This window comes from Lutra lutra, chromosome 16 (assembly GCF_902655055.1).
Source record: "Lutra lutra chromosome 16, mLutLut1.2, whole genome shotgun sequence".
In the NCBI taxonomy this organism is placed as follows: Eukaryota; Metazoa; Chordata; class Mammalia; order Carnivora; family Mustelidae; genus Lutra; species Lutra lutra.
The window spans coordinates 52,294,536-52,320,303 of record NC_062293.1 but is presented as its reverse complement, the minus strand read 5'-3'; the positions used below and the strand labels follow the sequence as shown (position 1 = coordinate 52,320,303).

Sequence of the window (25,768 nt, the reverse complement as noted above, 5' to 3'; positions counted from 1 at the left end):
GCTCTCTTGTCCCCTCTTAGAGATGGAAGTTTAATATGTTCAGAGGAACTGGAGATAGCCCAGGCCCCTCCAGCTTGGACAGGCCCATGAGCTTCCGTGAGGAGAATCCCCATTCTGTTCCATGCCCCACCTGCTCGGGTCAGATTTCAGATTTCAACAGGGCTGCACACCTGTTCTGGGAGAACTGGGAATCTCTCTCAGGTTCTCATGAACAAAGCTGGTGCCGCCAAGCATCCACTGGCCTCTGGCAGGCCCAGGGTGCTGGGGTGTTGTGAAATCAAGAAACTCTCCCCCCTCCCTTTCTGTGCATACTCAGGGCTTTCTAGGGTTTTAGCAAAAGAGCCTTTTAGGAGGATTTTGACTCACTGCTCCCCACCTCCATCATGCTCAGGGAGGTCTGGAGCAGAAGACAATCTAAGCAACAGGGATTACTGAGGATAACCCTCCCTCCCCCAATGTGGAGGCTTCATGACTGGGTCCAGCTGGTCTTGTTGAACTGGGTCTTTCCTGCAGTGCTCATGCAAATGTAGTCACAGCTGGTCAAATCCCTGTGTGGTGGCTGGGCCTGTGAACCCCAGCTTGGGCTCGAACAGAGTCCCCCATTTCAAAAGGAATTAGGCTTTTTCTTTCTTAAAACTGTCTTAGGAGGCACTGTGGCTGGACTAGAGTCCCAGATACAAGCAATTTTCATCACAACGTAAGGTGTTAATAATGTCCTTCCACTCGTGCTTCTGTTGTTATAATAGGTTGAGAATTAACTCAATCTAAACACTGTTACCTGTAAAACCATCATTTTAATTTAGAGAATATACAGATACTTTTGTAAAAACTATTAAACACCTAAAAAAAAAACTTAAAAAAAAAAAGTAACTGCTTTGCCCTCAAAGAGGGATTGGAAGAAATAATCCCAAATCTCGATAAACTCTAACACTCAATGTTAGACATTTGCTGAAACTAGCTTTGCTCATGAGAACCTGAGAGACATCCCTGTGCTCCCAGAAAGGCAAATCTACTCCCAAATCTACCCAAAATATACTCTGGCTTTAAACTCCCATGAAAGGAGAGAAGAGAGAAAAATTCTCATTGGGAGGAATTTACCACCTGCTTCCATGTCTATAAATGATCCACGGACACGAAATACAGTCATTCACATTCACTGGAAACCACCTATATTTTTGCAAGAATTCATTCTGGCCAAAACCTGGCAACCCAGGAATGGGTCCAGGGCTCCTAATGTGTGAAGCTGTCCCAACGCTACTCACAGCAGCCAGAGGTGAGTGCCAAAATTTCTGCAAGATTCCTGTATGGAGAGTATGCATGTGTAGGGCAAACTTGACTTCTTCAAATGGCATTTATAGCAACTTGCCTCTACATGTCTGTTAGGGAAGCAAGATGCGTATCAACTGCTTCACGAATATAAATACAGAAATTCAGGTGAAGCTACCAATGGAGGCATGCTATAGTCAATAGATAAACCCCAGTCGTGACATCAGCTAGGTCTCCCTATCATAACCAGATTCCCCTTGCATCTAAAGACAAAGTCTGTCTGCTTTGAGACTAAGTTTAACATCACTTGCTTTGGGGCCAATTGGGAACTGCCCAGAGCACGGATGGACCAGTGCTAAGTGTGGTCTGACAAATTACAGCTGGTGTCCAGCCAGGAACTTCTCCCCTGCCAACTTGACTCCACAAGGCAAACCTTAAAGTAGTACAGGGGAGGAAATCCTCCATTTCTCAGCAGGGGACACTCACGCCCCCACTGCCGCTTTGTAAACCCACCAAGGAGTAAACATCTCAATTCCAAGTTCAGGTGCCTGGTGGAGCAAGGTGGGCTCACTCAGAACACCAGCGTGCTAGTTTTGAAGCTAATGTATTCCTGGCTTCAAGTCTATCCTTTCATCCAATGCTGAGATGTTGGCATTCAGGATTCTGCAAACCACATTCCTGCTTTCCTCCCTGATACCTTCTGCCCATAGGGGGTATGGGGCAGCGAGGCTGGAAGGGGAGGAAGGAATTCTCTCCTGGTTTGCTTCCTGTTTACCCCTCTGCTGGCTTCCTGTCCCTGTCTGTTTCCACTGGCAACGCTTCTTGTTCTCTCAGGCAGGGTCAATTCCTTCCAGAAGCATTTGAGTCCAGTTTTTGGTTTTCTCAACCATCCCAGAATCAACCTCAGCCAACGAGCTTCCCCTCCACAGAGACTGAGATACCCTCCCCGCTGGAAATTTCCTCCAAGCTCAAGGACACCAGAACCCACTGAGGAGTATCCCCCACCCTGCCCAGTCTCAAAAATCTGAAATTGAGCCCACATGCCCACTCTCCAAATGCCTAACTTTTAATAAGTCCAATATCTTGCCTTTGCTCCCCCAGCCTTGGGAAAACAGCTTCCTTGCAGGTGGCTGCCTCCACTAATACCATTGGGTTCTTGTCCCACCTTTCCAGTTACCTGGTTAGTAATTCTTTCTATTGGATTACCTCTGGTATAGTAACCGGTGTGGTTTCTGTGTCCTGCCTGGACTGGAACTCATTCATCCTCAGTTAGGTTCTAAGCATATATGGCAGGAACTGGGGCGTGGGGTTTCCCAACCCCATCTGACTGTCATGCTGGAGGGGGTATACCTGCCCACCCACGGCCTACATTCAGATCTGGTTTATCTCAGCCAACCTCTGCACAAGCAGGGACAAGTTCACATTTAAAGGACATAGGGAAATTTGCAGCACATGGAGCTTAATTACTGTACGATCTTGGTGGAGGGGTGGAGATGACTGCAGGGGCTCCCTGCTAAACACTTGAATGTTTCTCTTTGCTGACTAGAAGAGAGCTGTACGGAAGCAGCCTCATCATGGGTTTTCGAGAGAAGATGATCTTGTTATAGTTTGCAGTGGGATTTTCTCTGGAATCCGTATGGAAGTGCCTTGGCTCTGGCATAGCGGTGGGACCTGTGGCCGGTACGGAGTAGGAGCTCCACACTGATAACATGGTCTCTGACCTCATGTCCTTCAACATCAAGTTTCCAGGACCCTTAGATGACTTTTTCCTTTTCAGCTGAGTGATGCTGGCCAGCTTGTTCTGCCTCAATGTCCGTTGGCTTTCCTCGAGTGCCTGCATACATTCCAGATCTCTAGCTTTGCTTTTCTCAATGAGTCTCTTCACCATCGGGGACATATATGTCACATAGGCTGGCCAAGGATTGTGTTTCTCAAGCACACACAGGGGAAGCCCGATGTTCTCTGTGAGTTCTACCAGCAAAGAGAAAGACAGGTGATTTACAGGAGCTTGTCTACAATAATCCAGTTCTTTGAAGAACTGGAGGGTATTGGGACCACGTTTTGAACTTTTCCCCGTCATGCATAATTGGTCTTACAACCCTTGTATTCAGTGAGAATAAAATCAAAGCCAAAGATGGGAGATTGAATGACATTCCATGGAGTATATCAATTAAAAAACAGCATGGTGGTAAAGGGTGGGGAACTTGGGAGTCCAGCAGGCTGGGCTTCAGACCTTTGTATAAGGCTTCAGACCTTCTATTTCTTTTCCACCAACAAAAGTTGTTACCAAGAGACCACTGTAAGGATTAAATAAAGCAATATATTTTAAGGGCTTGGAATGGTTCAGCTTAGGGCCTGAAAACATGGGCTCTGCGATTAGACTGGTTGAGCCCAAATTCCTTCTATACCCATGTAATCCCTGTGAACCTGAGGAACCCCTTAGCCTTTTTAAACCTTAGTTGCTTTCGGTGCAAAATCATGGTTAGAATATAATCAATTTCATAGAGCCTTTTGTGGATTAAAGGAAATGTAAAGCTTTTCGCACAGTACCTGGCACATAATAATCAGTAAATGATAACTATGAACATTTGGCTATGTCTCCTCTCCTGTACTATTTTGTTTAATCCCCCAGTTAACTGAGGATGAGCTCGAGGCCAACTAGCTTGCATAACTAGTGAACGGTGGGTTTGAACTCAAATCTAATGTGCTCAGAAATCTATAAGCTTTTCACTATAGTGCTGGCCAGAAGTTTTGAGTATTCGGGGTAGGGAGGCTTTCTTAGAAAATTCTATTTATGAGTTTAACAAGCTTCTTCCTTTGTAGATACCAAATCATGGGAAGATCATTCCCTCCCTCTTCCCTCCACAACTTCACTCTGTCTAGCAGAAATGCCTCATGATTTCTCTCCTGATGGTGCTACATTCCTTGTTTTCTTAAATGGTGCATACTTTGGTCATTTCAGTAGGGGTTTGGGAGGCAAGGAAGTTAAAAGGTTGATCTTGCCATCTTCAATGTAAATTCCATGAAAAACACTATCATTGGGCATAATCAGAGAAAATACAGATCATACAGTTATTCCCAGGCTGCCTTGTGGATGTTCGGGAGCTGGAGCTCATCTAGGGACAGATCTGTCAGTAAAGAATGTGTTGTGAAAGGCTTCATTTCCCTGCAAAAGTTGTATATTATTCTGCCTAAGGCAAGATGTGTGACATCACCTCTCACTAAAAAAAAAAAAAAAAAAAAAAGCACATTGAAGCTTCCAAATGCAGACTCGATGGTTCTTCTTCGTCTCCTCCAAGCAAACCCAAAATGCCAAGATCTCAGGGTGCCTGGATAGCTCAGTCAGTAGAGTATGCACGTGACTCTTGGTCTAGGGGTTGTGAGTTCAAGCCCCACGTTGGGTCCATGGAGATTACTTAAAAATAAAGTTTAAGGGCGCCTGGGTGGCTCAGTGGGTTAAAGCCTCTGCCTTCAGCTCAGGTCATGATCTCAGGGTCCTGGGATCAAGCCCCGCATCAGGCTCTCTGGTCAGCAGGGAGCCTGCTTCCCCCTCTCTCTCTGCCTGCCTCTCTGCCTACTTGTGATTTCTGTCTGTCAAATAAATAAATAAAATCTTTAAAAAATAAATAAATAAAGTTTTTTAAAAAATACAAAGTATCTTGCAGGTTGAGGCATTTTCTTGTATCTGGCAGAGGTGAAACTATATTTGTCTGGAACAAAATGAGCAACAAGTCCTCCTTCATGCCCCCGGCATGCTGTATACTTTCTACCTGCATAACAAGAGTGCCGCCCTGAGCCCCACCTCTATGTCTCCCCACCCCAGATCTCTCAGCTTTAGCTCACAGCTCGCAGCAGGAGCTCCCATTGCTAAGGTCCGAAGCCCTACCTTCTTCTGTCTTTATCTTTCGTGCATCGATCACCTCCATCACTAAAGAGTTCTTCACATCGAAGGCCCAAAGACCTTGGGAAAAATAACACTTGTTAGCCAGTGCTAGCACAGAGTGAACTGAGAGAAGAGGACGCACTTTCCACGGAGCTGGGGAGGGGCTACGTGGGCTCAACACAAGAGGTCAAAGTAAACATCATTTTCTCTACCAGCATCCACGCATGGTCATGTTACTGGGCCAAGTTTCTGTCTCCTGGCTGCACTTCTCAGCCAGCATTTCAGGGAAGGTGATCACACCTGTGGGCAGTTTGATGGGAAGTGTGGTCTAGTGGTTCTCAAACTGTAGGATGCACCTGTCTAGAGGGCTTGTTAAAACCCAGGGTGCAGAGCCCCACCTCCAGAGTTCCTGATTCGACCATCAACGTTCTAAATCATTAGTGGGGAGGGAAATGCTGACCATCTTTGAGGTTTTATTATTAACCCCTAGTGACAGGAAACAGGTCCAGAAGGTCTCTGTAGGTCCTTTCCAGTTCTAAGACTGGAAAGTGTGCATCTGGGAATTTTTAGCCAAGAATTCGTTATTTTGTAAGTTCTGTCTGGCCATCTCTGTGGACCTTGAACATTTGAAATGCCATGGAACATTTCTATCAACATCTGTGAATGTCCACTGAAGAAAGTCTCAGATGGTTTTTCCTAAGTTCCCAGGTGATGCTGGTGCTATGGGTCAGGAGATCACACTTGGAGAACCTCCAGTCTAGAGCAGTGCTTCTCAAACTTTAGTGAACACTAACATTGCCTGGAGACCTTGTTCAAGCAGATACCTGGGCCCGCCCACCCTGCAACTCTGACTCAGCAGATCTGCTTGGGAGACCTGGGAATGTGCATTTCCAAGAAGCTCCCAGGGGAGGCTGCTGGTCTGAGAACCACACACTGAGTAACGCTGCTTTAACTGAATAATGATCCCACGCGTTTCTTTCCACTGCAGCATCTGCAGGGGTTGACCTGCTGGTGTGTGAAACATTCCCCTGAGATAAGCAAATTCCCAGGTTTTCCACCTATTTTTTCCTCCTAACCAAGGAATTATGTTACTTACATGGCCAACCTTAAATCCCACTATATTTCTAAAGTAAGTTATTCCCAATGTCAACATTTTATTATAACACACTTAACAAAGGATAGCACATCCTAAACATTTATTCATACTCTTTTTTTAAAAAAAGTTACTTTTTGTCAAACCTGCTCAGATCCAGGCCTTATGAAGTCCCTACTGTTCTGTCTTAGTGGCAATCTTTCATGACAATACATTTTTAGGAGAATGCACAGTATCATTTTTCTGAGGTTAGAGAAGAATAATATTCACATGGACCTCTAGCCTACAACTTCAGGTAATAATGAACAACAAAAAAAGAAAGTTCTATATCTCCTTCGAAGACCCACCATGGATCTCAGGATTGCAGACCACTCATCCCAAGTCCCCAGTAATGAAGAGATTGTCACCCCAGGGCTCACCCAGCACGCCTGTTCACCTCCAAAGGAAGAGATTTCTTGACTTATCTGCCATGCAGCAGAACTTTTGGAAATGTATGATAGGATTCATCCATCGTACCAGATGATGGGGAAATGTTTTGAATTCATGATATTTGGGGGGTTTGGATAAGGACTTTTATCCTTGCATCTAAGTTTCTAGCTAATAAACCCCAAAACCTCAAAGAGGCTCAGTTCTTAGCAAACCATTTGTTTCAATGCCCACGTGCATTCATATAACCCAACATCTTGCCCAAAGCCTCTCACCATATCTCACGGGACCCCCTACAATAGTCTTCTATGGCTCATAAACAATCCTACAGAATAGTAGGTTTTTGCTATACCTGCTGATGCAGGAACCAGGAAACTACAAACCCAAGACAGGGAATGTTTAAGATGGCCTCAGAACTCATGGGGAGGACTTGTTTGTTTGAAAATAAAGGAGGAAAATAGTTGACATTAAGTCTGAAGACAAGCTGTGGGCTTTTATAATTTCCTTCAACTCTGGCACAAAGGTTCCATTTTTGTCTCCCTATAAATGAAATGCAAACCAGCAGTCTACAGACAGAAACAGCATTGATGGGAGGGGCAGGAGGCATAACATTGAAGTGGGTTTCTTGTTTCTCCTACAGGCACAAAGGCTTATGTTCAATCCATTGGGTTTTCAAGCCCAGCCCTTCCCACCCCAACCCATCTCTTGTCCCACCATTTCCAGAACCTCATCTGATATGCTGCACTTGGCTTAAATAAATTCAAAGGAGTGACACCTAGAATCTGTCACAGATTTGTGACCCTGATCATGTTCCTTAATGTCTTAGGACCTCTGTTATCTCTCTGCTCTGTTCCTTTCACAGAGGTTATGGTTGTTATAATAAACTGTCCAGAAACTAAAGTGCTTCTAAACCAGCAGTCCTCCAACTTTAATGCATATTGGAATTACCGGGGATCTTTTAAAAATTCATATGTCTGGTTCCCACCTGCAGCACTGTGATTTAGTTGGAATGGAATGGAATGGAATGGAATAGAATGGAATGGAATGGAATACAGCCATCAGAATTTAAAAGCTTGGTTCTAGTGTGCAGCAAAGTCGGGAACCACTGTTCTAGGAACCAAATCAAGAAACACTGACGATTTGTAGGGTATTCATTACTTAGAAATAAGAAACAGGTTTTGGGGATCATTTAGTCCTTTTGCAATTTTAAGACATACTTTCATTGAAGGATCCTTGGATATATATGTATAAATATACATGGTACTAAATATCAGCGGCCTTTAAACATTTAAAAGTGCATTTCCACTACTACCTGCCAATACCAGAATTTACTTGGATCAAAGGACAGCCAGAGCCTTTAAGTACTGAGCTAAGAAAACTGGCTGTGGATAGCATTCTCATCCAAAGCTAATCTCACCCTCTGTCTGTGGCCACAAGCTGCATCCTTATCTCAGGAAACCATCTTGCAAAGGGATTTTGTGGATTCCAGGCAGGACTGATGGATGAGTGCGTTGACACAAGTCAACCCCACTCACTTTCTAGCCCACTAATGCTGTGGAAGTAATGCTATTTGCATGCTCATGATGGGCAAAACATTATCTTAATCCAGTGTTTCCTAAACCATGTCCCATAGAATGCAAGGATCTCTCAAGACATTAATTGGTGTTACTTAAAGAATGGGGAAATAGAGCCACCCTGTAAGGCTACGTAGATTGTTTAATCCAGGGGACAGAGCAGGCATGCCTCAGTCAGGGAAGTTTGAAGAATGATCTGTTCAATAAATTCCTTTAGTGCAGGACTTCTCAAGAGCCTGTAATATGCTACCTTGCTCTTTTACCTTCCAAAAGGGACATCGCTATGCAGTATTCCCTCATCTCATTTGACCAGAACCTCATCCATCCACCCATCCATCCAAACACTGGATAGAGCATATCATGGAACTAGTAACCAGTAAACATTTGTGTGGATTCTAAAGCAATGTCCTTCTGCATCCTTGTTTTGGAACTCTGAGCATCAGACACAGTGATAACATAAGAGGATGAAAGGATGAACTTGCTCAAGGTATAGCCAGATCTTCAATGACTCACTTCCTCTGAAATCAGCCTCAGAAACTCAGTCCTGCAAAGGAGTCCACACCAAAAACAAGCCAACATGAGGGCCTTGTGCTCCATTGGAAACTAGACCTATTTTCCTCTTTTCAGACTATCTCCTCTCTCCCCTGCTCCACACTGCAGGCATCTCATCTTGCTTACCTCTCATCTTCCACTCTTCCCTTGAGCCACACCTAACAGTCGTGTCTGGCCCCAGAAGGAGAACAAATTCCCAAACAGGAAACTGATGTGAGGTGTTGTTTCACCTCTGCCTGCTACCTACCCCCACACCTCACACATCCTCCCCTGCCCTCTGTTTCCTTTTCTGCCCTCTGGGTACTCTTCATTTATTTTGGCTGAAGAGGAAGCTGCCACTTAGGTTATTAGCATCTTGGAAGGTTTATCTCTAAGATCAGCAGAAATGTTCCTGGGCAGAAATCAACTTGGTACAATGTGCGGTTGATGTGTTGTGTCCATCCCAAGTGGCCTGCCCAGGAGACACAGACAGCCCCCCTCTTATAGGCCAAATGCATGCTCTGACCTCCTGCATTCCAGGGAAATACAGTGCACATCCAACAAGCTTCCCATTAACCCTGCCTCATCATGACTCTCTCCGTCTCACTACCCTGCTCCATCCCATGGATGTTATGGAAACCCTTGTCATAGTCTTACCTCTACCTGTTCAGTTCTAGGGGGATACACACATTGTAATGGTTCGATGTGTCTTTAAGGACACTGATGATGGGGTACATATGGAAACCTAGAACTGTTAAGAGAGGAGAGTGAGAGTGGGGAAAGGCAAGCTAGTCTCCCCCTCTCTATATATAACAATATGCTGGCCCGCTTGCTATCCTCATCTCTACCCCTCCCTGAACACATACACTCCAAACTCCAAAGAAACAAGCCCATTACTGCACTCTGTTAAGTTATACCTGATGGACAGCCTAATTGGTAGTTGTCAGCGTGTTCTGATATAGACCATGCCTCTCTCTGGGTGAAGCAATTGTCTCTAACTACATCTAGGATGGGGAGGTGGGAGCCTAATCAGAATTGCCCAACATCTAAAACACAGACCTGGCATTACTGAATCACCATTTATGGTGGGTGGGAGGGGGATACACTGCTTCTGGAAAATGCATCTGTCCTCTACACATTTTCTCTAATGATTATGCATGTGCCTTGAGAGAGACAGAGTGGAAATAAAGTCCAAGTACCTATGGCCAAGCGATATCAGTTCATTCACACAGGCATTCATTCAACACCGAGTTCCAAGCACTACACCTTTAATATGTGCAGGTTGTGCTTACCCAAAACACCTTATGAATTCTTCACGTTCACCCCTTGCTTTGGGGTCATTTCTCCTCAATGTCAAAGGCTTACAAGGCAGATCTGTTTTCTCTGCCAATAACAAATCAAACAAGAATAATCCTCATCAGTCTTCTTCATCCTCAAGAAAAAAAACAAAAACAAAAACAGAGAAGTCTCTGTGCAGAGGTCAAGGCAAGCCCCAAGAGGCACTCTGCAGAGGGTTACTGAGCATCCCCACATACCAGGTACCGCAGTCAGGGCTGGAGACACAAAGCAGAATCGGGCATAGCCTTGGTTCAAGGAACTCGCAGCCTCTTGAGGACGACAGACCACAAGCTTCCTAGCTCAGCCTGGGTGGGGAGAGATGTCAAACAACAGATTGGAGAAGAGAAGATGTGTTTGTGCTGAGTCTTGGAAGACAAGGGAAATGATGGCCAAAGGGCATGGTTTAAATGCCAGCCTCAGTGTTGTCAAATGTTGAGTGGTGTGTTCAGGGTCCACATTCTTCTTCCAGTTTGCAGATCATAGAGGGTATTTCCAAATGGTATCCTTTCTGCATATGAACCACAGTGCTGAGCTGGCTGAAGGAACACTTTACAAATTCACTACAGGAAGAATCACAGGCCATTGTATACCTATCCAGCAGAGCTACGAATCTGAATTTTATATTTAACCCAAGGTCTACTCAGTCATAAATATTAAAATATCCATCTTAAGATGTAATATGAAGACCCATTAGGCACAAAGCACATGCAGGCATGTTATCTGTAGCTCAAGTTCCTAATCTTTTTTTTTTTAAGATTTTATTTATTTATTTAACAGAGACAGAGATCACAAGTAGAGAAGCAGGCAGAGAGAGAGGGGGAAGCAGGCTCCCTGCTGAGCAGAGAGGCCGATGTGGGGCTCGATCCCAGGACCCTGAGATCATGACCTGAGCTGAAGGCAGAGGCTTTAACCCACTGAGCCACCCAGGTGTCCCTCAAGTTCCTAATCTTAACATCAAATTTCCAGAACAAGCCAAACAGGCATTATCTGAGGAGAGCTTTTCAACCTTTCCTTTCATGAACATTCTGGGGACACCTGTTCTGGATAAGCTAGACAGGTAGGACAGATGTGGAAAAACAGGCAGCAAGAAATAGTCTTATAATTTCCTATTTAGGAAACCAAATATGAAAGGCCGTCAGCAGTTTGTGCGTAGAGACCCTCCCTCTGCCTGGCAGCTGCCTCATGAGCCATGGGACTATGAAAATGTGGGCCCCGTGATGTTTAATCAATCAGAGAAAGGAAGTCCTGCTTCACGGGAACAATGGAGCATTGTGAACCTACTTAACACATGGGGGAAATAGGCAGGCATTTCCCAGGACTGGCCTCCTCAATGGGCCAGGCCACCCCCTTTTGAAATGCTCAGAGCACCAGGAACCCAGGCCAGCGTTTGTTTTGAAGAAGGTGAGTTGCATTTGAGACGTGGCCTTGAAGCAAAACACTAAAGTAGCTGCCTTCTATAGGATTCACTTGTTCCATCAGCCTATTGACAGTATGTCCGTAGCATCACATAATTACCCCAGTTCGTGCCAACATGTGAGAAAATCCACTCATCGCCCGTGGCTTGCACCCAGCCCTTGGGTCACAGACAACTCTGAATTATAATTAAATCAAAATTCTCGAACGCCTGGGGGTTGAGTTGTCCCTACCTGAACCACAATCCCAACAAATCGTCCTCCTGAAAACTGAGAGACTGACTGTGCTTCGTACCAGATCCCCTCGTTCATACTCAGCGACAAACTCGGTCCTAACACAACACACAAAATGGAAATGAAGCAAAAGGAAGAGGTGATGTTTGGGACCGAGGCCAAGGAAGGAGAGCTTTGAAGATGGGTACTCAGCGCTATTACTGGTGGACCCTGGGGTTAAGGAGGTTAATTTCAATACTGTGCTAAAATAGTTCTATCTGATTAGCATAGTCCCATACTCCTTCCTGAATGCGGCCAGCCCCCTCGTGCACTGGCAGATTGTGGGGAGGAATCAGAACAAATCATCACCTTTCTTAGAAGAGCAATTCAAGGCATGTGTCCTGTCAGTGATGGCCAGTTGATCTTGCTGATTTTATTTACATGTGGCCTCGTAACAGAAATCATACACCAGCACTGTAGAAAGTTTGGAAAATATTCTTTTTTTAATTTCACGATCCTGTTTGCCAATACACAACATTTTTCTGAGTGCTCTCATTCTTGGCTTACATAGTGATGGCCACAGGATGTACACATCCTTCTAAATCCATCATTTTTGTCCTAACATGAAGTTTGTATTTTTTCAAATGAAACAAGATGGGATTGGGAGGGAGACAAACCATAATACTTTTTTTTTAATTTTTTAATCTTTTTTATTTATTTTACTTTTTTTAATTAACGTATAATGTATTATTAGCCCCAGGGGTACAGGTCTGTGAATCACCAGGTTTACACACTTCACAGCACTCACCATAGCACATACCTTCCCCAATGTCCGTAGCACCACCCCCCTCTCCCTACCCACCCCCCCACCCCCCACCCCCACCCCCCCCAGCCCTCAGTTTGTTTTGTGAGATTAAGAGTCTCTTATGGTTTGTCTCCCTCCTGATCCCATCTTGTTTCAGTTATTCTTTTCTTATCCCCCAAACTCCCCACGTTGCCTCTCAACTTCCTCATATCAGGGAGAGCATACAATAGTTGTCTTTCTCTGATTGACCATAAGACACTCTTAATCTCACAAAACAAACAGGGTTGCTGGGGGGAGGGGGGTATGGAGAGGGCTGTTGGATTATGGATATTGGGGAGGGTTTGTGCTATGGTGAGTGCTGTGAAGTGTGTAAACCTGGCGATTCACAGACCTGTACCCCTGGGGCTAATAATACATTATATGTTAATAAAAAATTAAAAAAAAATTTTAAAAGATTGTATTTTCTCATGTTCTTAAAGTCCTCATGGTTATTTTAGAGGCTGCTTGGTGATCCATCAAGTGAATGACCTATTATGAATCATGCCTGCATTTGGGGATTTTAAGGTATTCCAATTTTAGCTGCTGTAAGTGATGGCAGTGTCTTTTAAAATGGAGAATTCATTGGTGCCCTTCTGTTGTTTATAAACCTGTATATAGCAAGGTGCTCAGGAAATGTTGGCTGCTAGTTTTTAGTCTCCCAAAGATCTCAGTACTGCCAAAACCACTCTCCTCTCAATGCTGAGAGGTGATTTGTGTCCTCCCTGCTCCCCTGTCTTCATGGACAAAGAGCAATTGGGCTATTTGTGGCCATAGTCCCTAGGGGTCCTACCATCTCCTAGGTCTGTCGTTCACTGGAGCACAACCCATCATGATGAGGTCAGAAAGTAATACAAAATCTGTGAGCGACGGCTCCCAGTGCCAAAATGAGGCAGACTTCAGGCAGAAGAACTGTAGCTAAACTCCTCCCTCCATCCCGCCACCCCATCTGGAAGGGTCAGGAGAGAAGTTAAAAAGAATCAGCTCCCTTGGGGACAAGACCAGCTGTGCACAGGAAGTTGTTCCCCAAAAGCCGCCCACAAGCTGCAATGCTTTCAGACTGTATGTGTTATCTAGGAGCTAGCAATGAGATCAATGAAAAATACTCTAAATTTTCCAGGTATTGTGCCTAGAGCTCAAAGTGTAGGAGCCAACTGAAAGCCAGTCAACAACTGTCTCCAAACAAAGAAGGTACAAAATATCCCAGCCAACTGTCAAGACCCTGGGTGACTGTGGAAGGAACCAAAAAACCTCAAAAAGCATACCAATTCCCCATAAAAGGACAAAGAGCATGAACCTTTTAGTGAAGGGCCACCATTTCCAAATCCCCATTCCACCCTCCAGCGGTAATGAGACCATCCCAGCAATATCGTTCCCAACTGAGATCATATATATTCTTGATAAGGTCCCTGAGTCATCAAGAAATTGTCAAATTGTGTGCCATATTTTCTAGTGAGAAAGCAAGGAAGTATGAAAAAGATCTTTCCAAAGTTTACAAGTTTCTTCCAGCAATGTACAAAAGGGGAGGGTGCCAGGAACTTGGAAACATCCATATTTGTTCTCCAAAAGTGACTGAATAGAAAGGGGGGGTTTCACTGGTTATATAGGTTGATGAAAGTGGTCCCTTTTGCTCTTGTTGACTCAGCAATCTTCTGAAAATTGACATATCAAATTACTCAGGTATATGTCCCATTATAAATTATTATATTGGCATCCTGAATTATTAATCATTTTCCATTGAGTGTGGTCAAAATCACTTCCCCAAAACCGTATCACTCTACCACTTTGGTACCACTAGGACCTTGATAGTTAACCAAAACATGTTCCAAGAACCCATCTCTCTTCTGAGAATAGATTCTTATTTCTAACAGCATATTAAACAAGTTTCTCTAAGTGTTTTGTCTTTCATCTGTTTGAAACTAAGTCAGTATCTGCTATTACATCCATACTTCCACAAACATCTCCTCCATCTCCATGTCTGGTATCTGCCAATGACATCACCATCCTTCCTGAGACTCAACGTAGAAACGCAATTCCTTCTACCCTCTCGCACCCTGAATTCAGGCTCTGTTCTCTAAATGTCTTCCCACCCCTATTCTTTTTCCCTCTTGCTTATCCTCCATATGGTGGCCACAAGAATTATCATTTATAAATATATTCATTCATCCATTCCACAAATATTTACTGAGGGATTATTCAAGCACTACTCCAGGCATGACATTCTAATGAGAGAAAAACAACTGAGGAGGTTCCGATGGTGTCACACTTCTGTTCAAAAAATATTCACTACCTATTTCCAAGAATGCCCCTTCCTTAAAATTCAGTCCCAGAAAAACCTCCAATCCAGGTTCCTATCACTATGATTCTCCCCTGCACACAAACATAGAGACACATGTGCACTCAACTCCTCCCTATTCCCCCACACTGGCCAAGCCCTAGACATGTACCACTGCCTTTGTCCTGAGCCTTCTTCTCACTCCCCACTTTGGGGAGCTGCATGTCCCCCAAAAACCAGAGCATAACGCAACCACTCAGAGAAATCTTTTCTAACCATCCCAGGTAAAACATCTGTCCTTAAACCCTGTGTTCTTGGCAGAAGGCAAACATGACCCTGTTATAAATAGCATTTACAACATTACATGAAGAAAATTGTCAGGAATCAAAAGGTGTTGGATTCATTTTGAGCCTTAAGTAAACTGATAAAACTGTGCTCAAAATCTGAAAAGCTGAGGATAAGAAGCTGAAATGTGGAGATACCCCCACCCCTATACATCCCTGGGACTTTTCTGCATCAAATGCTTTGTTGGATCATCACCAAAGGACATATCCTCTCTTCTCTCGAGGGAGAGCTGTTTTTCCCCTGTGGACCCACAAGTTTCTGGACCTGGAGGATGGTATTCATCTTCCTTACTCCCCACTGCCATTCTCAAACCATTTTCCTCCCTTCTCCTTTGAAGCTCATCCTATCAGATCATACCACCCCATACCACCTGGTTGTTGCCAGCCTCTGTCCTTCAGCTGCTGGCAACTTCAATTTCTGGCACACTGGCTTCTTTGTATCATCATCACCCCATTATCAATAGTGGCCTCTTCATCATCTCACGAATGATGCATGCACACTGTCTTCCCTCCAACTTCTATGGATAAAGTGTCCACATTCTTATCAAAAAACATCTCTCCACTGCACTCCAGACTCCTCCCCCTCTTATCTTCCAAAACACAATGGTTATGGGTAATAGTTGACCACTCTCTTGTGTCCTTGTGTCCTTGAAACATCTTCCTACTTGGCTTCGGTGACATCATACAAACCTGATTTCCTCCCATTTCACTTGTCACCCTCATTTTCGGATTCCACTGATGTTTTCTGGGCTCACTTCTCTTTTTGTATCTCCACTTGTCCCCAGGATGACATCAATGAGTTCTGTGGCCTCAAAGCTCATCAATTTGCCAAATCTTACCACTAACCTGACCGCTTCCCCAAAGACCAAACATATATATCTAACTGCCAACTCTACATCGTCATTTGTATGTCTAATAGGACCTCAAACTCGTCGTGGTTCAAGCCCAACTCTCCACCTTATTCCCTAAAATGTCCCTCTCTAGTCTTATCTTTTGCCAAATCATTCAATTCAAAAATGTCAAGGTTGTCTTTGATTCCTTTTGCTTCTTCACTTAGTACATCCAATTCATTATCTTCTCCCCGTTCACTCTGCCATTATGTAACTTCTTTACATCTCCACCCTAGTCCAAGACATCAACATCTATTCACTGGACCACTGGACACCTGCTCACTGGTCTCCCTGCTTCCACTCTTATGCTCTTAAAATTCCCTCTTCAAAGACCCAGAGTGATCATTTTTAAATGTAAGTCAGATTAAATCATTCCACTTCCAATACCCCAATGGCTCCCCCTGCCATCTGAGATATAATGCAAATACCTTACCTTGGTCTACAAAGCTCTCCTTGATCTAGCCCCCACCTACCCTTCTGGCCTTAGCCAGTTACACTCCCCTACCACTCCCTGCAGAGCCACACTGGCCCTTCCTCCTCTTCTCAAGCCCACCAAGCTTGTTCCAATATTAGCGTCCTTCTCCAGCCTCTGCCTGGGATACACTTTTTTCTGAGTTCCTCGTGGGTCTTTCCTTCTTACGAGTCAGGATCCAGACTAAGTGTGAATTCTTCAAGGCCTTCCTTGACAACCTAGAGTAGCCACCAATCACTACCAAATCTCCTATTTTAATTCTGTGAATGACACCATCCCTGATATATATCCTATGATTTATTCATCTGTTTACTTTCTCTTAACCAGCTAGCAGATTGGTTCCATAAGAGCAGGGATCTCATTCATCACATTTCTCTGTCCCCAGGCACTTGGATCAAAGTCGTTAGATAAATGAATGTTCCTGCAATTGCCACAAAAATTGCCCCTGGAATTTCTAAGAATTTTTGGAAATCCAAACATCAGGCAGCTACCCACCCATGCAGGGGGGCACGAAGGGAACCACGGACTAAATAACCTGACAAGAGCTACTACTAAAGAAGGTTGATTGGCCAAGGTGGGACATCACCCTGATAAATATGACAAACAGAAAATGGTTCATGGGAAGAGCTGGGTTCAAGTCCTAGCACCGTCATTTACTGCTTCCAAGTGGGCAATCATGTCCCCTCTCTCTGAGCCTTAGGGTTTCCCCATCTATAAAATGGGAATGATACACTTCCCTTGCAGGATTTTGATAAAGATTAAATGAGAAACTGTATGGGAAGCGCCCAGAAGGAGCAACGCTTGGAGCCACAACCATCCAGGATTCCGGTCTCCTGAAGAAGCTAAGTGAAACCTTACTAATATAAAAAGTTCACAGGACCTAAATGTACCCAATTCCAACTCAAGCCCTACTCTGCTTTCCCTCTCAACGTGCCTGTGCATTCCTATCCGGTCCAGCACGTGTTCCGTCTCCTCTGCTCCCACCAGACATGGTCAGGTCTCACCTGTACCCGATGCCATACCTGGGGTATCTTCCATCTGTGATGCCGGATGTAACTGCCTTTTCACGGACATGTTTTCTTTCCTCAGAATGATTATAAATTAGATGCATGCTCCTCCCAATACCTCCCCCACCCCACTGGTCTCCCTTCCAGGGACTGGTCCAGCGACATTTCCCTTGGGAGGCTGGTCAGCCCTGCACTCTCTTGTATCTCAACTACCAGGGCCATTTGTTTCACTGTCTGTTACTTAGCTGGATCTTTCTCCCTTCCTACATTGTGTTTCTTAAAGCACAGAAGTAAGATCTTTAATTTCTAGTCAACTGCCAGACCACACGTCGCCTGCTTTGAAGACTAACTATGGTCAGGTTCTAAGGCCAGGCTTGCCTACCTTTTTCTAATCTCTTCTTGTCCTTCCTTCTCCCACCTGGAAGTTCTTGCAAGTCTCTGGTGCAATTCATTTAACTAGGTTTCTAAGAAAAATAGAATGAGAAAGGTAAACTTGTAAAACATAATATATTATAACTAATATGCACAGTTTTGGGGGAAGTGGGCAGTTGAATGTATAGAAAACCGTTACCTACAGTTGAAAGAGAAAATAGCAACTGCCAATCCCCCAGAGGTCAAGGAGGGAGGGGTCTCCTGAAATTGGGGAGAAATATTTAGTTACTAGTCTCAAATGAATCTTTCTAGGCACAAATATACACAAGTAGTATACAATGACACATCATTGCTGTCCACACCGAAAATATGTGTGGGTAACATGCCAGGAAATTTTGAAGTTCTGACAAAAGGAGTTTCTGTTGAGTCAGAAACTCAATTAAACAATGGGGGCTGTAATGTGTCTCCTTGGCATGGAGGAGGGATGCGTCGAATGCTTTTAAGATCCGGGAACAGACCCCTCATGGAGTGTGTTGTGTGGACATCCTCTGCCCAATGAAGGCCTGGCCTTTGAGGTCCACCCACGTGCAGCACCACAGGACATGCTCTCTCATTGTTGTTCTTGTTGTGTTTCTGTGATATCATAGTGTATGTCAACATCTCAAGAGGGCAACTGATAAGAGAATTAGCCACAGTTCCTAAAAAGGCAAAGCTCTGTATTAAACAACTGTTCCCAGCGAAGTATGACATAGAATGAAGAACATGAGCTTAGGGCAGTCCACACAGCTGCTTAGCTGTGTGACCAGAAATAAGATACTTCAACCTCCTGATCTCTGCGTGCTCATCTCTACAAGAGGGGCAGTAACAAGAACTACGCTTGGATGGCCATGAGGCTTTTTGTCATAAGATAATTCAGATAAATCCCTTGGCACAGGACCTAGTCCAATTGGTAAGATCCCACTGGTTGGGTTGGGTTGTGGTCATCATAATGATGGCAGGACTGAGATATTTTCTGTAGTGCCAAAGCAATGTGGTTCAATTTTCAGGCTGGAGAAATTAACCAAATGTGTCTCCTTCAAAATGGACAACCAAGCTGAAGATCAGGGAAGAGACTGGAGCAGTGAGAGGTCAGAGGATGGGCTCAGGACACCCACCAATACAACTGTTGCCATCCTGCTGTCCCCGCATGTCACCCATCCCATCCCAACTTTCAGGTCCCAACAGCCCTTCTTACACCTTCTGCTCCCCAAAATGACACCCTCTAGAGATCATCTCTGAGCCCAGGCAGGTCTGAGACATCTGTGTTCACATGCACTCATACACACATAACCCCGAGTAGAACACCCGTAGAGTACACACACACATACACACACGTACACACATGCCTACACAAACACTGTGTTAACTCTCCAATATCACCAGCCATATCTACCGTGCAAACTTCAGCTTTGACATCCCCTGTCCCAGATGGGTTCTATTTCTCTTCTCAGGTCACTGCAGCCCTGGTCTAGAATGACTTAATGAGCAAACTGGGCCAAGTTGTCTCGCCAGATTCCCAGTAGGAATAACCTGGAGACTCAGGTATGCAAACAACTTTAAAAGGGACACAGGGTGGAGCACAGAATTGGAGTCGGGAGAACTGGTTTGAAAAACCCAGCTTCATTTCTGTATGTCCAGTCTTGAGCAAGTTACTTAATCTTTCTGAACCTCGGTTTTCCTGCATCCAGGATGAGAAACGTCCTGTCACGTTCATGTTTAGGGTGATGCAATTAATTCAGGCAAAAGCATTTCATGACCCAAAAGGATCTTTCTGAGTCTGCTTTCCTGTTGAAGACAATGAACCCTGAACTAATGGTATAAATTTCATTCTCTGGTTTATGACCAGGGCTCATTTTGGTAACAAGAATACCGAGTAACACTGGCATCCAAGGTGAGCACTAGATGTACTCCAGAGAAAGCTGCTGGGTTGTGGAGCTCTATTCATAAGCGACCAAGACCACAGAGAGAGGGCTGTCTTGGACTTGTCTGCTTTCCTTGGAGAGAAGGTGGGATCAAATGGAAGAGTGGAGTCTAAGTGTATCTGGTTTAGGAGTTTAGAATCATTTGCCCCTGAGAAGTCTTCAATAAGGCTATTACGAGAGGGTACTGACCTCTCAGGAGCAGTAAGAATGAACACAAAGCTCCTTGCCCCTCACCCCTCACAGCCACTGACTTATCAGAACTAGTGGGGTGACAAGGCCCACAGGCTGAACAGACTCAGCAGCAACTGGACCCAAAGGCCTGTGGTAGGCAGCCTCCAAGATGGCCCCCAATGAGCCCCTCCTGGTATTCACATCCTAATGAAATCCCCTCTCCTTGAGTATGGGCTACATCTAGAGACTCCCTTCCAACAAATAGAATATGGAAAAATGGCGGAATGTCACTTCAGAGGTTAACTTACAAAAAACCGTGGCTTCTATCTCGAACATGCTCTCTCTCTCTTGTGCTCGCTCTCGTTCATTCTGAGAGAAGCCAGCTGCCACATTATGAGCTGCCCTATGGAGAAGCCTAGTGGCCAACAGCCAATAACCATGTGAGTGAGATTGGAAGCAGATCCTCCCCCAGTTAAGCTTTCAGATGGGACCACAGCCCCACCAAAGCCATGACTGCACCCTCATGGAGAGACCGTGACACAGTTACATTACACTCAGATTCTTGACCAGCAGAAATTGTGAGCTAATAGATGTTTGTTACAACTGAGCCTTGGGGTGATTTGGGGTAATTTGTTGCACAGCAAGAGATACAAGGCCCCTACCAGACAGAGCCCCTGAAACTAAGAGGGAAGAGAGCTTCCTACCCTGCCAGCAGTGGGAGTGATATGACTACATCATCCCACTCCCTTCTCTAGGGAACTAGGCAATTTCTACTGGAAGGAGGCAATTTATCTAAGTAGAATATATAGTTATAAAGTACCATAGAAATAAAGCCATCCTGTAAAAGCCAATTTTGTCCAGGCCATTTATGACACAGCAGACATACTGATGTGGCCAGAGGGTCAGGGATGGAGTAAGGCATGGAGCAAGGTGTGAAGGGGGGCTCAGAGATGGTAGTGGGGCACTTGCCTTGCATAGTACTTGAGAGATATAGGAAGTTGAAATTGTAGAGCGTTCTTTTTAAGACCAGGTAAAAGGGTCTTTGGCATAAAAATGGCTTTGTGAGAGCAGCCAGATCAAAATGTCAGGTTCTATCATGGAACGATTTTATCCAACCCCAACACATACTCTTTGGGCTTCTCCTCTGTCCTAAAGACAGGAGGATTGCTACCAATCTTTCTTTCCTGCTTGTGCATGCACAGGCACACACATGTACACACACGCGTATGCACACGCACACACACACAAAATATCCAGGACCCATATTTCCTGGGTCCAAAAGCACAAGGTCTAAAATAATGTGAATTTCAAGGTCACCGTCTGCCTCACACCCTACTTGGATTTGAGCTGTTCCGGTTCAACAGGCTGAAAGGCACCTGCCCAGAGGCTGAAGCTTCACCAAGAACTCTACAGAGATCAAGTCCTTGTGGGATCCCATGAGGGTTCCCCCTGCATTGCTCATCAGCTCAGAACACAAGAATGAAAACATTGTTTATTGTGGCTGGTGGAAATGAAGAACACCTTTATCCTGAAATGGATCCAGTTAGTTTCCTGAAGTGCTCTATCTTTAAAACTATTGACTTATCAACACTTAATGAAGAATGTCTCCCATGTTCCCATGCGGTCCTGTGGTCATCTTCCTAAGCAATAAATAATACCAGTAGTTACAAGTTGCCACAATCCCCAACCCCTGCGGTTCTGAGAGATCCATTCAGCTCTGTTGGGGACAGTTCCTTCCAGTCCAACTTTCTAGCCCTCATGTCTCTAGGCGTCTTTCTGACTCAGTTTCCTTGTGTAAAATTAAGGATTTGGGTCTCCTGTCTCCCGTCCAGCTATGTCCTCCTGCGTATCTCTGAAGCCTCATACTGCAGGCCCCAGGAACTGGAATGCACTCTGGTTTCCCAATATCCCACCAAATGAATTCCTTATACGCACAACTTCTGGGTTTATACTAACAGAGAAAACACTGCAAGGCCTGACCTTCAAAACTCAGCTTGTTCTCACTCCCTGCTGTGTTTTGAGAAAGAAAAGCTAACTTTTGCCCTCTAGGGTGAGAAATGTGAAAGGCACAACCCCGGGGCTCTGAGTTGGGACCACAACAAACCCCTCCAGGCACAAAGCCCACAGACCTGGCGCTGACAGTCTTTCCATCCACCGAGTGGAAATTCTAGACGCAGAAGGTGCCCAGACGGACCCTGCTTTTGCTCCCCTGCCAACCGCCGTAAACCTGTTTCTGTCCCGTTGGAGTTGCAACATGGAGCCAGAAATCTGGAAGAATTTAGCACCCAGTCGGTTCAGACACAGGAAAACATTGTTCAAAGCAAACACTGGAATCCCTCCCTCATCATCCAGGAATGTAGAGACTGGGTTGAGATCAGCAGCTTCTCAGAAAAGCCATCGCTATGCTTCTCTGTTTGGGGCTACGGCCCAGGAGGGCCTGGAGGGGCTCCGGAGCTCTGTTCTGATTGAGACATGGTCAAGGCTGGGAGGCCAGCACGCGGGGCCTCTCCCCTCTGGGGCAAACAGGGGCAGTGCCGCCCACCACCTCCAGCTACAGAACTCACTGCTTCCCTGTCGGACCCAGGCTGCTTGCAAAGGCTCTGTCCTGTCCCTGAACTTGGGAGAGGCTCAGGAGGCAAAGAGCCCTTGGAAACAAGAGGGGCTTGGGATGCTCCGGGATTTTCCATTTCCTTTGCCTGTGGCGGGCTGTGAAAGGGGCACTTTTCCTCGAGGAAGAAAGAAGGCTCTGTTGCCCGGTGTGGGTGCAGCGCCACTAACCAGAAGACGTGTGTGCTCCATGGGATGTGGCCACCAGTGTTCACCCCACTTGGACTGAGACTTAACTAATTCCATCTCCCCAAAGCCTTGTGCCAAGTCCCCACCCCATCTCCTCTGGCTCCGGAGAGTGGAGAGGAAGGACTGGCTTCACCCAGGGGCTGCATAATGGATCCAAGAAAGACGTTACACGTTAAATCACTTGTGTCACTGTGTCCCTCTGTCTCAAATTCTGTCTAAACTCCACCCACGTAGATCCAGTTTTGAAACAAGTTGCCAAAACTTTTCTGACAATGTGTAGGACAGAAACTGCAAGTTAGGAACGGTTCAAGGAGAACAAAGCAGAAAGCCCTAGATGGCAACTTTGCCCCCGGAAGGTCTGAGAAGAGACATCATGGCGGGACTGCTGGGGAATTTAGGGGAACAGCAAATCACATAACAGCTTGTGTCCTTGACCCTGACCACGACACTCACCCTGCTCCTCAACTCCAAGGGATCCACAGAAAGGGTATTTAATCCCCTCACTTAATACGGATTGAGCTCCTCCTACTGAACCGGGTGAAAAGAGGGACCCCATATAAGCCAGGGAGCATATAAACCAGACCAGGGGTTGGGAAGGGTGCTCCTGGGACCAGAGCAGCTGTGGTGGTGGTGGTATCACCTGGGAGCTTGTCAGCAATGCAATTTCTCTGGCCCTACCCCAGTCAACTGCATCAGAAACTGTGGCATGATGTCCCGCCACCTGCGCCCTAATGAGACCTCAGCCAATGCTGACGGGCACCAAGGTATGAGAATCACTGATCTGACAGCCAACATTTTACTGGATAATAGGGAAAAGATTAATTTAAAAGGTTAATGGTCTGCTTTGGGAAAGGCTTAGACATAGTGTCTTAACATGCTCCTAGATTCAGAACAGTTGTGCCAAACTGTGGTGTCCCTGGAAATTTTTGATTCCAGTTTCAGAAACACTTTTTCACGTCAGTTGGGTCCCTGGTGGGTTCCTAAAATTTTATTTTGAAGGAGAGGTGAGAGCTGCTTCTCTACTCATGAGCGATGAAGCAGGTGGGATCTTTTACGAGGCAACAACGACCCTGCTTTGTGGAAGGCTGTCTGCTCTTTTGTCTTTGGAATTCCCCCCTCCGTTAATCCTTGTTGGCCATCAAGGAGGGGATACAACCAGACTTCCTAACTGAATTGATTTTTAAATAAACTGGCCAACTGATGAAGTTAAATTTTGTTTGTCCATTCAGCAAATCGCTTCCATGTTGCCAGACTCAATTATCTACTTGGCATTTAGTACAAGCTTGTCTGACTTGTTGGCAGCAATGGATCCCAATGGCCGCTCTCAGATTTCTTCTCTCTCCTAGTTTTGCCGCCTCACAGCCCACTATTCCAAGGATCCTTGCCAGATCCTGCTTCTCTGCTCTAGCTTTAATGCGAGAGAGCCCCATGCTCTGTCCTAGGTGCCCTTCTCTCCATCTGTCTGCACACCCTCCTAGTCTAACACCATCGCTGTGCCACAACTCCCACACGTGTGTCTCCAGGCTTCCCTGAGCTCTTCTCAGAGCCTCTATGAACACTCAACTCCAGGTTCATATATCAAACACCCTGCCAGACATCAATTCTTGGATGTTTAATGGATGGGTCAGAACTACCCTGTTCAACACTGAGGTTGAACATACACACATACACACACACACACCAAGACCTGCTCCTCCCCTGGTCTTCCCCATTTTACTAAACAGCACTCCAAACAAACCTTTTGCCAAAAAAACTAGGGAGTCTTTTTCCTCTCCCCTTCATCCTTAAGATCCAATGTATCATCAAGTCATGTCAATTCAACCTGTAGAAATATCCTGAATCCATTGTTTTGTCTCCATGTTATCATGATGACTAATAATAATAATAATAATAACTCATAGCATGGTTCCATGTTTTACATATATTAACTCATTGAGCCTTCAAAACTAGGAGTTAAGTGTTACTATTATGGCCTCTTACAGAGGATAAAATGGCAGCACAGAGAGACTCAGTGACTTGCTCAAAGCCGTACCTCTTGTGGAGGATCCAGGATTTGGAGGTGGGTACCAGGATCCACGTGATTAAATATTTGCAGTGCTGCCTCCATAACCACCAATACACTCACACAGCCTCCAAACTGGACTCCCTGCTTCTTTTCCTAATGCCATACTGTTTATTTTATACACACAACATCCAGAGTGGTCTTTCTAAACATGCACCCACATTCACATCCTTCCTGGAAGGTTTCCACATAACCCTGGAATGAAATCCAAACTCCTATCAAAGTTGCCTCTCTCTCTCTCTCTCTCTCCCTTCCCACTCCAATCACATTGCCCTTCTCTCTGTCCTTGAACTCACCAAATTGCAGCCATTCTCTCCACCTGCAATGGTCCCCCCTGCACATACAGATTTGGTAAAAAGATGAGGTCAAAGATTGAATGGAGAACAGGAATGAGAACTGAACCATGGGGGGAAAAAATCAATATTTAAGGAATGGGAAGAAAGAAGAGCCCATGAGAACACTGGGAAGAGACCCAGAGAGGAGGAAGAAGAACCAAGGCAGTAGACTCAAAAAGCCAAGAGAAGGTATCTACAAGGAGTCTATGGTATAATTTTTTTTAATTGGTCTTTGTCCCTTACTCCTGGCTCAAAACTCCTAAAACCTTTGGAAATTATTGTCTCTTGTGTGCTCATGAGATGGCTCAGGGGGGAGCTTTACATAGCTTCAGGATGGTGGCTGATGGCCAGAAAGACCAAGCAGGTAATTAGATGGTTAGAACTTTCAGCTCCACCCCAACCTCCATGAATGGAAGAAGGGCTGGCCATTGAGTTCAATCACCAATGGCAATTGACTTAACCAATCGTGGCTATGAAATGAAATCTCTATGAAAATCCCTAAGTGA

At 45.2% G+C, this 25,768-nt stretch overlaps 1 protein-coding gene across 6 annotated transcripts in view; it reads right to left on the bottom strand.

Annotated features, from left to right (window-relative positions):
- Positions 1-873: 873 nt before the first annotated feature.
- Positions 874-25,768, bottom strand: part of CDRT4 (CMT1A duplicated region transcript 4) — a 61,803-nt gene continuing 36,908 nt past the window's right edge. For 3 of the 6 annotated variants that reach the window (XM_047709266.1, XM_047709265.1, XM_047709268.1), the window contains 3 exons: positions 17,948-18,029; positions 5,153-5,227; positions 874-3,237 (listed from right to left, as the gene is read on the bottom strand). In XM_047709266.1, coding sequence (XP_047565222.1) covers positions 2,780-3,237; positions 5,153-5,227; positions 17,948-18,017 — 603 coding nt within the window. In that variant the 5' untranslated portion in view covers positions 18,018-18,029 and the 3' untranslated portion in view covers positions 874-2,779. Of the gene's footprint in view, positions 3,238-5,152; positions 5,228-17,947; positions 18,059-18,140; positions 18,199-25,768 lie in introns of all 6 variants that reach the window. The other 3 variants (XM_047709264.1, XM_047709267.1, XM_047709263.1) reach the window with 3 other exon arrangements.